This window comes from Macaca mulatta, chromosome 19, assembly GCF_049350105.2.
Source record: "Macaca mulatta isolate MMU2019108-1 chromosome 19, T2T-MMU8v2.0, whole genome shotgun sequence".
NCBI classification, from domain to species: domain Eukaryota; kingdom Metazoa; phylum Chordata; class Mammalia; order Primates; family Cercopithecidae; genus Macaca; species Macaca mulatta.
Genome location: NC_133424.1, coordinates 18,607,447 through 18,622,430, shown reverse-complemented (window position 1 = coordinate 18,622,430; position 14,984 = coordinate 18,607,447). Strand labels below are relative to the sequence as shown.

At 53.8% G+C, this 14,984-nt stretch overlaps 1 protein-coding gene across 35 annotated transcripts in view; it reads right to left on the bottom strand.

Annotated features, from left to right (window-relative positions):
• MAST3 (microtubule associated serine/threonine kinase 3) overlaps nucleotides 1–14,199 on the bottom strand; it is a 57,516-nt gene extending 43,317 nt beyond the window's left edge. For 18 of the 35 annotated variants that reach the window (XM_015123331.3, XM_077978365.1, XM_077978354.1 and 15 more), the window contains exons 1-2: nucleotides 14,146–14,199; nucleotides 4,646–4,677 (exon numbers count right to left, since the gene is read on the bottom strand). In XM_015123331.3, coding sequence (XP_014978817.2) covers nucleotides 4,646–4,677; nucleotides 14,146–14,184 — 71 coding nt within the window. In that variant the 5' untranslated portion in view covers nucleotides 14,185–14,199. Of the gene's footprint in view, nucleotides 1–1,127; nucleotides 1,307–1,592; nucleotides 1,782–4,645; nucleotides 4,678–14,145 lie in introns of those variants that run through there. The other 17 variants (XM_015123334.3, XM_077978342.1, XM_077978340.1 and 14 more) reach the window with 3 other exon arrangements.
• Between the last annotated feature and the right edge of the window lie 785 nt (nucleotides 14,200–14,984).

Below are 14,984 nucleotides of genomic sequence, written 5' to 3'. Positions count from 1 at the left end.
AAATTGCTTGAACCCGGGAGGTGGAGGTTGCAGTAAGCTGAGATTGCGCCACTGCACTCCAGCCTAGGGGACAGAACAAGACTCTACCTCAAAAAAAAAAAAAGGCTGGCCAGGCGCGGTGGCTCAAGCCTGTAATCCCAGCACTTTGGGAGGCCGAGGCGGGTGGATCACGAGGTCAGGAGATCGAGACTATCCTGGCTAACATGGTGAAACCCCGTCTCTACTAAAAATACAAAAAACTAGCCGGGCGTGGTGGCGGGCGCCTGTAGTCTCAGCTACTTGGGAGGCTGAGGCAGGAGAATGGTGTGAACCCGGGAGGCGGAGCTTGCAGTGAGCCGAGATCATGCCACTGCACTCCAGCCTGGGAGACACAGCGAGACTCCGTCTCAAAAAAAAAAAAAAAAAAAAAAAAAAAAAAAAAAAAAGGCTGTGAAAAGATTTAAGCAGCTCATTCATACTGAAGTGTAAATGGTTGATGGACCATATAATTCTAATAGACACCATTGACCTCACATCTGTCCCTCCCTAAATGTCCCCACTCCAAACCATCAGAGGAGCTCACAAAACTCCCTCCTGTCCTGAAACCTGGCCAGTCACAGAGTCAACCAACTGGCCAGTCAAACCCTCAACAGACCTGGTGGCAAAACTGTCCCTGACGCTTGGCCCCCAGAGGACGGACTGAATCAGAAAAACCGGCATCTCCTCTCTAAGTCTCAGTTTTCTTAATTGGGAAGTGGGGATCAGGAAGGGCTTATGGAGCCCTCAGTCATGCTGGTTCTTTTCTCCCAGCGCCACTTAGGTTAAGCTCAATTCACAGCACTCTCGTTGGTGGCCTCTCAGCCTTGGGTGTGCGTGTGTGTTTAGAGGGAGGAGCTTTCTCCCTGAGGTCACCACCCAGGAGTCCAGGCCGATTCAGCAGGGAGTGCCCTGAGCAGCTTGGGAATCCGGCACCTGTCTTGGGAAAGTCCTTGGGCAACAGCTTAAGTTCTTCCCTTCGCTTGGCCACCTGTCAGATGCTGGCCTGGCTGAAAGTGGAATTTTCCCATTAACCCCCTAGAACGGATCGCAGTGCCATTATGCGGAGGGGTAAACTGAGGTCCAGAGAGGTGGTCACCAACCTACAGTACCTTAGGGAGAGTGATGATTCTGGCAGGTTTCCAAGGCTCTGGGGTGCCAGGGCGATGTCTGCGACCCGCCCACAGGCGCTGTCACTTACCTCCAGGGGTGCAGGCCCAAGGAGGGGCTACAGGGGCTGCAGGGGCTGCTGGGACCCAGCAGGGACGGGCTCTGGCTGCTCGGAGACAGACTGCAAAGAAAGAGGCCGGGGACGGTGAACCTGGTGGCCGCCCCTTCGCGTGGCCGAATCCGGATCTCCGGATGGCGGCTGTGGTTCCCTCAGGGAGTAGGGGCCCAAGACCGGGGATTCTGGGTTCAGCTCAGGCCGTGAGGGCGGGGCCAGACCGATGGCCCGGGAGGACTCCCCGGAGGCGGCGGTGCGTTTCTGGGCGACACGAACAGATACGTGGGGGGAGGGTGGTTGTCATCCTGTCCTCCCTGCACCACCCCACACCCCCGCCCTGCCCCACACTCACTCGAGGGTCAGCGCCGGGATGTGCAGCTTGTCCCTACGGGACTTCATGCCGAGGCCGAAGCCGCGTCTGTGCGGCCGGGTATCGACGCCCCCTTGGTGGCCCCCGGAAGCCCTAATCGTGGCGCGATCGGACCGACGGACGGACACACGGACGCAGGGACAGACGCCTGGCGGGTGCGGCGGACTAGACGCGGGGGCTGGGCCGCTGGGGGCCGGGCTGGCTCCGCCTCGGGGCGGGGCTCGGAGCTCCGCACCTGCGCGCAGGCCAGGCCCAGCAGCGAGGGTCGCGCAGCCGGATGGCGGAGCCGCGGGTGCCGCCCCGTCTGCTGCAGGGACGCCGAGGCCGCCGGGTCGGGAGCCCCCGAGCTGCGTCCCGGAAGGGAAGGGCGGTCACTGGCTCCGCGGTCGGCGCGATTGCTCCATGGCCTGACCCCGCCTCTCCCCGCCCTGGCCGGGCCTCAGCCCTTGCCCCAGCCCTGGGGCTCTCTGGGAGCCAGGATCTGAGCGCAGTCCGTTCCAGCTCCCCAACCCCGCATCCCGGCCAGCCGCTCGGCACTGAGGTCCTAACCTGCTCGGGTCTCCGCATCCCCGCGCACACTAGAGGCTCTGACCACACCTCCAGTCCCTGGCTTCCAGCTGTTCCCTCTGCCAGGAAGGTCGTCCCCCTCACCCATATACGAGTCCAGCCCCACCAGCCCCTTCTCCGCCAAGCTGTCCCTGCACCGCCACCAGCACCAGGCGCCGCCAGCCCTGTCCTCCCTCTCTCTCAGCGGAAACCCCACGGTCTGGGGGTGTCTGTGTCTCACTCTGGCCCTCTAGAGGCCCCAGTGGACCCAGTGGGGCACAGGGAAGGTGGCAGGGAGTGGACATCCCTTGTGGAGTCTTTGGCTCTGTCCTGCCCCAAAGTCCAGGACTTTACCCTCTGCAGTCCTCATTGATTGACGGTCCACAGCTTGGGCCAACACTGCCCACAGCTTGGGCCAAGGTTGGAAACAGTGCCCGCTCTCAGGGCAATGTCCGAGTCCCCCGGCAACCCCCAACCACTGGGGCCTTCAAGCACCTCCCCACCAACTGCATCATCCCCACTGGAACAGGAGCAGATGGCCTGGGCTTGGGGGCCACTCTGACCCCATTCCCAGGACCTCCTCCTTCTCCTGTCCTTCCACCTCACCTCCACTCACCCCACTCAGCTACCCTTGTCTTCATGCTGTTCTTCTAATGCCAAGTGTGCTGGCACCCCAGAAACTTTGCCCACGCTGTTCCTGCTGCCTGGAATGCCATTCTCCCCAGACTTCTCCCTGCCAGCTCCTCCTCTTCTTCCAGATCTAAGCTCAAGGGTCACTTTCTCCAAGAGGCCACAGATCTTCAGGATAAAACCACCCCCAGCATCTCTGTCTCTTTCTCTGATTAATCTCTCTCCTGCATACAAAACTTCAACCCTTACTCTGAGATTGAATTATCTGTATCCCCTCTGCCTTCAGCAGGGCGCAATGTACAGTAGGTGCTCAAAAAAATGTTCGTTGAGTGATTCCCACCCCCAACTCAGGCAAAAGCAGCCCCCAAAGATAGGGTGTCCACACTCACACACTTCCAGACCACTAGCTTAAGGTAAACCCCTCCCCACCCCCGGGCTTTGGTTTCTTTCATCTGTAAATGAATGAAGGCATTGAACAAAAATGTTCTCTAAGCTTTGGGGATAAAAAACAGTAACCTAGACTGGGCATGGTGGCTCATGCCTATAATCCCAGCACTTTGGAAGGTTGAGGTAGGCAGATCGCTTGAGTCCAGGAGTTTGAGACCAGCCTGGGCAACAGAGTGAGACCCTGTCTCTACTAAACATACAGATCGGGTGTGGAGGCTCACATCTGTAATCCCAGCTACTCTTAAGGCTGAGGCAGGAGACTCTCTTTTTTTTTTTTTTTTTGAGACGGAGTCTCGCTCTGTCGCCCAGGCTGGAGTGCAGTGGCCAGATCTCAGCTCACTGCAAGCTCCGCCTCCCGGGTTCACGCCATTCTCCTGCCTCCGCCTCCCGAGTAGCTGGGACTACAGGTGCCCGCCACCACGCCCGGCTAATTTTTTGTATTTTTTAGTAGAGACGGGGTTTCACCGTGTTAGCCAGGATGGTCTCGATCTCCTGACCTCAGGTAATCCGCCCGTCTCGGCCTCCCAAAGTGCTGGGATTACAGGCTTGAGCCACCGCGCCCGGCCAGGAGACTCTTAAACCCAGGAGGCAGTCATTGCAGTGAGCCAAGATCACACTACTGCACTCCAGCCTGGGTGACAGAGCGAGACCCCGTCTCAAAAACAAAACAAAACAAAAAAGCCTACAGGAACACTGATGTGACCCCAAGAGAGATGATTTTTTTCTTTTCTTTTTTTTAGACGGAGTCTCACTCTGTCGCCCAGGTTGAAGTGCAGCGGCGGTTGCTCGTTTCACTGCAACCTCCACCTCCTGAGTTCAAGCGAATCTCCCGCCTCAGCCTCCTAAGTAGCTGGGATTACAAGCGTGCACTACCATGCCTGGCTCATTTTTTTGTATTTTTAGTAGAGACGGGGTTTCACCATGTTGGCCAGGCCGGTCTCGAACTTCTGGCTTCAAGTGATCCGCCTGCCTCAGCCTTCCAAAGTGCTGGGATTACAGGCGTGAGCCACCATGTCCAGCTGAGAGATGATTTTGTGCTAGTGTTCCCCAAAAGGAAGTGAGTTCCCCATCATGGGAGGCATTCAAGCCAGTTCTAATACACTTCAGTTGAAATTCAACATGCAGACTCTGGATTCCAGACAAGTTTCTCCCGTTCCCAGCTGAGTGCCCTTAAGCTGGTGATGAAACCCCTTTGCACCTCAGCTTCCTCATTTGCAAACTGGCATGGCCTCCCATGTGTGTGGCGAGAGGCCAGGTGCTTGTGAAGCACTTTGCAAACACGAGGGCAAGAATGAACATGAGACGTGTTACTGTAATTATTAAATACATTCACAATTCAGTGGCTGTTGCTGAAATATCCACTTCCAGGACCATCAGGGCCCACCCAGCCCACCAGCCCCAGGTGAACTCACCCACGTCCCCGGCGTGGCAGGCTCAGCTCCTTCTGCAATGAGACAGAAATGGAGAACATTCTCAGAGAGACTAGCCCTCAGAACAGCTGGCCTTTGATGCACCCCCACAATCCCCAATCCCCTGCCCCAACCAATGTGTCTACACACTGGGCTCAGCCCTGCCTCAGGGCGTTTGCACTAGCTGTATGCTCTCTCAGAATGGCCTTCCCTCCCTTCCGGCCCTAATTAACTACAGCTCATACTCCAGGTCTGAACTCAACATCCCTTTTTCCTGGAGGCCCCCCAGATTCACAATTTAATTCCCCACCCGGCTCCTACCATACCTGCATTAAAAATTATTTTAGGCTGGGTACGGTGGCTCACACCTGTGATTTCAGTACTTTGGGAGGCGAAAGCAGGAGGGTTGTTTGAGCCCAGAAGTTTAAGCTAGACTGGGCAACATAGCGAGACTCCATCTCTACAAAAATTTTTTTAAAAATTAGCCAGACTGGGCTGGGTGTGGTGGCTCGTGCCTGTAATTCTGGTATTTTGGGAGGCCAAGGCAGATGGATCACTTGAGTTCAGGAGTTTGAAACTAGCCTGGGCAACATAGTGAAACCCTGTCTCTACAAAAAATAAAAAAATAGTCCGGGCGCGGTGGCTCAAGCCTGTAATCCCAGCACTTTGGGAGGCCGAGACGGGCGGATCACAAGGTCAGGAGATCGAGACCATCCTGGCTAACACGGCAAAACCCTGTCTCTACTAAAAACACAAAAAACTAGCCGGGCGTGGTGGCGGGCACCTGTAGTCCCAGCTACTCGGGAGGCTGAGGCAGGAGAATGGCGGGAACCCGGGAGGCGGAGCTTGCAGTGAGCTGAGATCCGGCCACTGCACTCCAGCCTGGGCGACAGAGCGAGACTCCGTCTCAAAAAAAAAAAATAAATAAAAATAAATAAATAAAAAATAAATTAAAAAATAAATTAAAAAAAATAAAAAATAAATAAAAAAATAAAAAGTGAAAATTTAGCTAGTCATGGTGGCTCGAGCTTGTACTCCCAGCTACTTGGGTGGCTGAGGTGGGAGGATTGCTTGAGCCCTGTCTCAAAAAAAAAAAAAAGGCCTGGCCGGCCAGGCGCAGCGGCTCACACCTGTAATCCCAGAGCTTTGGGAGGCCGAGGTGGGTGGATCACCTGAGGTGAGGAGTTCAAGACCAGCCTGGCCAACATGGTGAAACCCCATCTCTACTAAAAATACAAAATTAGCCAGGCATGGTGGTGGGCGCCTGTAATCCCAGCTACTTGGGAGGCTGAGGCAGGAGAATCACTTGAACCTGGGAGGCGGAGGTTGCAGTGAGCCAAGATTGTACCATTGCACTCCAGCCTGGGCAATAAGAGCGAAACTCTGTCTCAAAAATAAATAAATAAATAAATAAATAAATAAATGAATACGAAGGGCTGAGTGCGGTGGCTCACGCCTGTAATCCCAGTACTTTCGGAGGCCAAGGCAGACAGATCACGAAGTCAAGAGATCGAGACCATCCTGGCCAACATGGTGAAACCCTGTCTCTACTAAAAATACAAAAATTAGCTGGGCGTGGTGTCACACACTTGTAGTCCCAGCTACTCGGGAGGATCTGAACCTGGGAGGCAGAGGTTGCAGTGAGCTGAGATTGTGCCATTGCACTCCAGCCTGGCAACAATGAGAGATTCCATCTCAAAAAAGAAAAAAAAAAATTAGCCAGGTATGGTGTCCCACGCCTGTAATCCCAGCTGCTCAGGAGACTGAGGTGGGAGGATTGCTTGACCCCAGGAGTTGGAGGTTGCAGTGAACTATAATAACACCATTGCACTCTAGTCTGGGTGACAGAGCAAGACCCTATGTCTAAAAATAACAATAATAATTTTATTAAAAATTACAAATTAGTTTTATTTATGAAGAAGTATGTCAGTAGTGGCTAAAAACTAATAATCTGTTGAGAAAATAGAGATTCCTGAGTTGTCCTATCCCTGTCCTATCTCAGATGTCCCTCTCCTCCTGGGTCTAGGTCTGAACACCATTCTCTTCTCACTTGCTGCAAAGTCTATGCAGGTTTGAGCCCTGGGTACCAGTGGGGGCGTGGAGAGTACGGCTGACGGGTGACTCCCTTTTGAAGACCATTTTAGAGCTCAGCAAGCCGATCTGCACTCTCGGTGCCCTCACCACATGCAGGATAGAAAGCCTTGAGCTTGTGTTCCACTGTGACCTCACAGTCCATCCTCAGACATGGTCTGCCCAAGAGGGTTTTGTTTTGTTTTGTTTTGTTTTTTGAGACAGAGTTTTTCTCTTGTTGCTCAGGCTGGAGTGCAATGACGCAATCTCGGCTGGATACAACCTCTGTCTCCCAGGTTCAAGCGATTCTCCTGCCTCAGCCTCCCGAGTAGCTAGGCCTTTTTTTTTTTTTTTCCTTTTTTTTAGTAGACACAATGTTTCACCACATTGTTCAGGCTGGTCTCGAACTCCTGACCTCAGGTGATCCACCCACTTTGGCCTCCCAAAATGCTGGGATTACAAAATGCTGGGATTACAGGCATAAGCCACCATGCCCAGCCAAAAAAAGTTTTTTCTGTGGTTGTTTTTTTAGATGGTGTCTCACTCTGTCACCCAGGCTGGACTGCAGTGGTACAATCTTGGCTCACTGAAACCTCTGCCTCTTGGGTTCAAGTGATTCCCCTGACTCAGCCTCCCGAGTAGCTGGGGTTACAGGTGTGCGCCAGCATGCCCGGATAATTTTTGTATATTTAGCAGAGACGAGGTTTCACTATTTTGACCAGGCTGGCCTCGAACTCCTGACATCAAGTGATCCACCGGCCTTAGCCTCCCAAAGGGCTAGGATTACAGCGTGAGTCATTGCACCTGGCCAATCAAGAGGATTTTTAAATTCTCAAAATGCCATGTGGCACAAGTTTAGAATCTGGGGACACCCAGACCTGGGTTCAGTTCAATTCTCTGCTTCTTCCTGGCCATGCAAGTTATTTGTATGCCCCCGTGCCTCAGTTTCCCCATCTGTAATCTGGAGATGACATCAGGAGGGTTCTGGGTTAATCACGATCAGCCATTACTATTGCTGCTGTTGTGAGCTATTGTACCATCGCTGAGTTCAGCAAGGGACTATGGAAGCTATCATAATACCTGATGAATGTCCTTGCATTTACTGAGCCACCTACTGTGAACCATGGGCAGGGACTGTTTTACTGGCAGAGAAACTTAGGTGCAGAGGAAAGCCGGCTGCCCACATCTCTTAGTGGAGTGAGAGGCAGGAAACTGGGTCTCAGGACACCCTCCCTCCACACACATCAGGGCGGCCACGCTGGGGACACACGACTATTTTTACTTTGGTGGGCTCCAGGCTGCCCACGTCCTGATCTGGGTGTTCGCCATGGCAACCAGTGACGCCATCGGCCCCCACAGCCAATTGGAGGGGGCCGGAAGCTGCTGGGCTGCTGGATGACCCAGCTGGGAGGGCAAGGTCTCCCGGGAGAAGTGGGGAAGGGTTGCAGGGGTGTGGTGTCACCCCAGGCCTGACTTCAGCTGCTCTGCGCTCAGAAAACCAAGCTGTCACGATGGGAGGAGAATAATCTACCACTCGGAGGTCTCCCTGACTGCTTGAATACGTCTGAGGATAACTCACTATGTTGAGTTCAAGCAGTCACAGTGATGGAACCATCACCACCATCATCGTGGCCATTAGGGTCTCGTTCTGGCCCTTCTAATAGCTGTGGGACTTTTTGTTTGTTTGTTTGTTTTTGAGACAGTATCTCGCTGTGTCGCCCAGACTGGAATGCAGTGGTGCAATCTTGGCTCACTGTAACCTCCGCCTCCCAAGTAGCTGGGATTATGGGCATGTGCCACCACACCCAGCTAATTTTTGTATTTTTTGTAGAGATGAGTTTTCACCATGTTGCCCAGGCTGGTCTTGAACTCCTGGTCTCAAGTGATCCACCTGCCTTGGCCTCCCAAAGTGCTGGGATTATAGGCATGAGCCACTGCACCCGCCAGTTGTGGGATCTTATACCACTTCCTCCACTACCCCACGTGAAACAGGGAGGGATTTGAACCCTGGTGGGGGGTCCCACTTGCACCCCATCCAGCACACAGTCCTAGATTCCCAGTTTGCCTCCCCCACTCCTGCACTGTGTGACCCGATGAGTGACTTAACCCCTCTGTGCCTCAGTTTCCTCATTTGGAAAATGGCCCAGTGACATAGGGTCCCTGGAGGAATCAACGAGTAGCAAGCTCAGGGCCTGGTGCTGGGGGAGACTTTGATGGATGGGAGTCAAGACAGTGATCAAGAGGTGAATAATAACCACCCGTTGAGAGTTGTTTCCAAAAGACAAAAAGATGTGAAGATTTTTCTTGTGGTTGTTTTTTTGTTTGTTTGTTTTTGTTTTTGAGATGAAGTCTTGCCCTGTCGCCCAGCATAGAGTGCAATGGCACGATCTTGGCTCACTGCAACCTCTGCCTCCCGGGTTCAAGCGATTCTCCTGCCTCAGCCTCCCAAGTAGCTGGGATTACAGGTGCCCACCACTACACCTGGCGAATTTCATATTTTTAGTAGAGATGGGATTTCACCATGTTGGCCAGGCTGGTCTTGACCTCCTGACCTCACGTGGTCCTCCCACCTTGGCCTCCCAAAATGCTGCATTACAGGCATGAGCCACTGTGCCCGGCTTGAAGATGTTTTTTTGAAAGTGGCAGAGAGAGGTGAGGCAAAATAGGCAGCTCCCTGCAAAGGCTCCCGGGGAAGCTGGACTACACGGAACTCTCCTGGCACCATTCCCGGACCCTTCAGTCCCCACACCATCTGCTTCCGCCCACAGCCCCCTCTGTGCCTGCTGTTCCCCTGGGAGTGGCTCCTACCCAGAGGAGTGGAGGTTGGGGAGGCCCCGACCCCCTGAAACTGCCCATTAAAGGTAATATTTATGGTATCCCCGTCTGTGCTTGCCCAGGCTGGGGGATGCTGCCTCCCCCACAAGCTTTAGCCCCACCTGAGGAAATTCCAGTTTGGAGAAGACATAGCAGAGCAGGAGCACCTCCATACTGGAGGGATTAAGAGAGAGACCCAAAGTGGCTGGGTGCTGTGGCTCACGCCTGTAATCCCAGAGGCTGAGGCAGGAGGATCACTTAAGATCAAGAGTTTGAGACGGGTGCAGTGGCTCACGCCTGTAATCCTAGCACTTTGGGAGGCCGAGGTGGGTGGATCACAAGGTCAGGAGTTCAAGATCAGCCTAGCCAACATAGTGAAACCCCGTCTCTACTAAAAATACAAAAATTAGCTGGGCGTGGTGGCATGCACCTGTAGTCCCAGCTACTCGGGAGGCTGAGGCAGGAGAATTGCTTGAACCCGGGAGGTGGAGGTTGCAGTAAGCCGAGACCATACCATTGCATTCCAACCTGGGTGACAGAGTGAGACGCCGTCTCAAAAAAAAAAAAAAAAAAAAGTTTGAGGCTATCCTGGCCAACATGGTGAAATACCATCTCTACTAAAAAATACAAAAATTAAATTAGTCAGGTGTGGTGGCATTCGCCTCTAATCCAGCTACTCAGGAGGCTGAGGCAGGGAGAATCACTTGTACCAGGTGACAGAGGCTGCAGTGAGCCGAGATCGCGCCACTGCACTCCAGCCTGGGCGACAGGGCAAGATACTATCTGAAAAAAAAGAGACTCGAAGGGAGAAGAGGGGTTGGAGGCACGCAGAGAGGAGAGCTAAGGGGCTTCCTGGAGTAGAAGGCGTTGGACAAAGCCAGTAGGCACATGGAAAACACCAGTCCATGCCCAGCAAACAGTACGTGCAAACGGAGCACTCGGCCTGCTGGGTACCAAGCCCCGTTGAAAGTTCAATGCCCCTGAAGTGAAATGGGAGAGAAGTCAGCATGGACCACATGGCACAAGCCCCAGGGCTTCCTGGAGGAGGAGGAGGAGGAGGGGGAGGAGGGGGAGGAGGAGGAGGAGGAGGAGGAGGAGGAGGAGGAGGAGGGGGAAAATAAATGGAAGCGGGCCATGAGAAAGCAGGATCACCTTTGAGGGCTGAACCTGAGGGAGCCACCCCAGTAGTGGCAGAGACAAAGTCCAGATACAGGCTCTAACCACCTTCTCTGCCAGGGGATGCTCTGTTTGTGGGACCTGGTGTTTTGAAATTCGGTCATGTGTAAAGCAAAAGTCCAAGTGGGAGATGATAAATGTAATAAGCTAATAGTAGTAGTAGTAATATCAGCTCACGTTACCCGGTGCCTGCACACGTTATGCGTGAGGCTGAGTTTAACCCAAACTGGGAAGGTCTCCACCTCCTCCCTGGACGCAGGGCTGTCGCAAACTGGCCGCCCGCGGGCCAGGTCAGATCCTTTTTCAGACCTCTCCCGCACACAGCCAACAGCACGCCCCACATTGTCACCACCGGAGAGGATGCCCTGGGCTATCCGTCTGGACTGGCCAGTCAGCACCCTTCTGTGAATGGACTCTTTGGCCTTTGGCCTCCAGGAAATCTGATTGGCTCTCATCAGCGATCTGCCCCCTGATTGGCTGGGATGCTCCTGGACCATTAACAAGGTTTCCAGTCAAAAAAGACCCCAAACTGCAGCACTTTTCAGATGCCAGATTGTTTAGAATTTCTCTGGCTTCCTGGTGGGTACTTCCCTCTTTGGGCCTCAGTTTCCTTCTCTGAAAAATGGAACTAATAAAAGCACTGACCACTCGGGCTGTTAGGAGAATTGAATGCATGAGAGGACTTAGCATGTTAATATGAACAGTTATTATCATTTTACTATTATTTTATTATTATTTTAATCTTCTCCCACTTGGACCTTTATTTTTATTTTTGAGATAGGATCTCGTGGTCATGGCTCACTACAGCCTCAAACTCCTGGGCTCAAGAGATCCTTCTTGGCTGGGCACGGTGGCTCACGCCTGTAATTCCAGCACTTTGGGAGGCCAAGGTGGGCGGATCACCTGAGGTCAGGAGTTTGAGACGAGCCTGGCCAACATGTTGAAACCCTGTCTCTACTAAAAATACAAAAATTAGCAGGGCGTGGTGACATGTGCCTGTAATCCCAGCTACTCGGGAGGCTGAGGAAGGGAGAATTACTTGAACCCGGGAGGTTGAGGTTGCAGTGAGCTGAGATTGCTCCACTGGACTCCAGCCTGGGTAACAGAGCAAGATTCCTTCAAAAAAAAAAAAAAAAAAAAGAAAAAGAAAAAAGAAAAAAAGAGAGAGATCCTTGGATCCTTCTGCCTCAGCCTCCTGAGCAGCTGGGACTACAGTCATGAGCCACCACACCTGGTACACTTAGAGTTTCATTCCATGCTCCTTCCTGGCTTCCTGACCTTTTTGATTCCCCGGCTCCTGTTCCTAGCCCTCCAGAGGAGTGTTTCCAGCCCCTCAATATGGATATGCCCTCTCCTGCTCCAGCACCTTCCATACATAGCTCCCTATCACCCTAGGGGGAAAGTCTAACCGCTTCAAAATCAGCACTGAAGGCCCTGGAAGCGTTAAGTCCTGGCCATCAGCCTCTAGTGCTAAGATATAGGTTCAAGTTCTTGTTTCCCCATATAAACAGGTAAGAAAGGCTACATGACTCTGGGCCTTTGCACGTACTGTGGCCTCTGCCCAAATGCCCTCATTTCGTCGGAATTCGTGCTCATCCCTCCACCTTTGCGGATGGATGCCTGTGCTGGGTTGGTCTGGAGAGGAAGCCGGAACTGCTTGGGTTCAAATCCTGTCTGACTCTGTCACCTACACTTTGTGAAACCCGGACAGTGTCTATGCTTCTCTGAACATCAGTTTCCCCTTTTGTAACATAGAACTTATCATCAGGAAATGTTTGACCCCCCCATGGAACAGGCCCCACTTCCTGACGTCAGCAGCACCCCCATTCGCCTACCCGGAGGCGGTTTCTCTATTTTAAGAGGCTGCGGGCGGGTTGGCATCTAACTGGGGCTGGAGGCGGGGCTGCCCCCCCCCAACACCACGCTGCTCGCCAATCCCGCCCCGCCCCCTCCTTTCCGCCCAAGTCCCCCACTCTTGCCTCTGGCCTCAGTGCTTCCAGTTCTGCCCCACCCCCGCGCGGCCAGAGACCGGGTGTCTCTGATCTGCAGTTCAGCCCGTGCCTTCCCTGACCACTCCCGACCTGGCTTCCCATCACCTGCAGAGTTCGCAGTCCCGCAGCTACCGGTGCGGCTCCAGGTTGGAGACCCGCCGGCCCCATTCCTCTCACCCCCTCAACCCGCCCGGAGCTAACCTCAGTCCACGACGCCCACCACACCTGCTCAGTCCTCCCTGGGTACCAGCTTCTGTCAACCTCTTTCATTTCCCTAAATACCGCCCCCCCGCTGCAATGCCCCGCCACCCTTGACTGCCTCCTCTAACCCAGGGCTCCCAGCAATGTCTGGGTCAGGCGCCTCCTTCACTTGCGGTGAGTCCCTTATCACAACTGACCACTCCGTGGGGTCACCGCTGCTCTGGCGTCTACCTTCCGGAACAGGTTGGGGTTTCTAGGAGGGCAGCTCCAGAGTTGCAGAACACTCTACTGCCTGTCCAGAGCCAGGCATACAGCAGGCGCCCCATAAATGTTCGTTGGTTAAGTGCTGAATCCCAGGTTCCCTACCTGAAAACTTGGTGGCTTCTTAAGGGTGTGGTCTAAGTCCCAGAGGAAAATGGCCAAATCTTAATTCTCGTTTTTCATTTCTTATGACGGGGAAACTGAGGCCCAGAAAAGTCAAGGGGTGGCTGTCCGGGGTCATGTAGCCCGTGTGTGGCTTCAAACTTAGGCTTCTGCTGTCCCCGACGCCGTCCTGATGACACAGCCTCCCAAACATGAACTCGGTAAAAGGAGGACCCTGTGGCCCGTTGGAACACTGAGGCCCGGAGAAGCAAGGGTGCCCTCCCCCCAGGTCACACTGCTGGTTGGCAGCGCCTTGTGCCCTAAGACAGCTGGTTGAGGGCGCAGGATCGAATCCCAGCTAGGCGACCTCTGGAGAGTGGCTTTTTGGGACTAGAACCTCAGTTTCCTTATTCTGACAAATGGGCGCCTGACAGCCCAGGTCGTCGTAGGGCTGAACTGAGGGGGGTACTGCGGTGCAGCGACGACCCAAGGAGGTATTAATACATATGAACTAATATTAATACATCGCTAGTAATAGGACTAAAACAACCATGAACATATGGTGAGTTCTCTGGCTGCTGTTGCTAGCATTATTATTAGAACAGCTGGTGGGGAGGGGCAGAGCCCTCAGCCTCTTCCTCCCACGCCATCGCTTGGAGCCTCAGTTTCCCTAGATGTCCAAGGGGGACACCTTCCCCCTACCCACCAGGAGAAAAAGCACTTTGAGAAGCGGGTGGTCAAAAAGAAGCGATCTGAGCGTTCCCCGCCTTCTGCCTCAGTTTCCCTACAGCCCGCGAAGGCCCCGCCCCCCGCCCCCCCCCGCACCTTTCAGGCCGCGTCCACTTGGCCGCGCCCTCCGCCTCCCGCCCGCCCGCGCAGGGCCCTCACCTGGAGCCCGCGGCGCCGCAGGAGGCTCGACTCGTCCATGGCCCGGGAGTCCGCGCCGCCAGGCCCGCCCCCGGCCCCGCCTTGGCCTGCCAGGCCCCGCCGCCGGGTGCCATTGGCCAGGCCGGTCAGCTGACGAGGCCTGGCCCCGCCCCTCCCGGGCGCCCGACCACAGGGCCCCGCCCCCACTGGGCGAGTTGGCCCCGCCCCTTCAGCAGAGCGCAGAAGTAAATATTTTACAATGAATCCTCTCAGAAGTAAGGGAGCATCATTCAGCCCCATTTTGCAGATGAAGAAACTGAGGCTAAGAGAGGTTAATCAACGTGCCCAGCGCATTGGCCGGGCGCAGTGGCTCACGCCTGTATTCCAGCACTTTGAGAGGCCGAGGTGGGCAGATCACTTGAGGTCAGGAGTGATCTGGCCAACATGGTGAAACCCTGTCTCTACTTAAAAAAAAAAAAAAAAAAAAAAATTGCTTGGGCGTGGTGGCGCGCGCCTGTAGTCCCAGCTACTCAGAAGACTGAGGCAGGAGAATCTTTTGAATCCAGGAGGCAGAGGTTACAGTGAGCCGGGATAGCGCCGCTGCACTCCAGCCTGGGTGACAGAGCGAGACTCTATCTCAAAAACAAAAACAAGACAACAACAAAAAAAGTGCCCAGTACACACAACAGAACGGGTTCTAGGGTGAGGCAAGTGAGGATCTCACCCCTGTGCAAAATTTAAGGGGGCCCCAAAAAATTCAGCCATCAAGAGAAATAATATTTTAAAAACATAAAATTAATGAAAACATTTATGATGAACAAAACATCAAAACTTTTATTTTTTATCTTATTTTTAGAGAC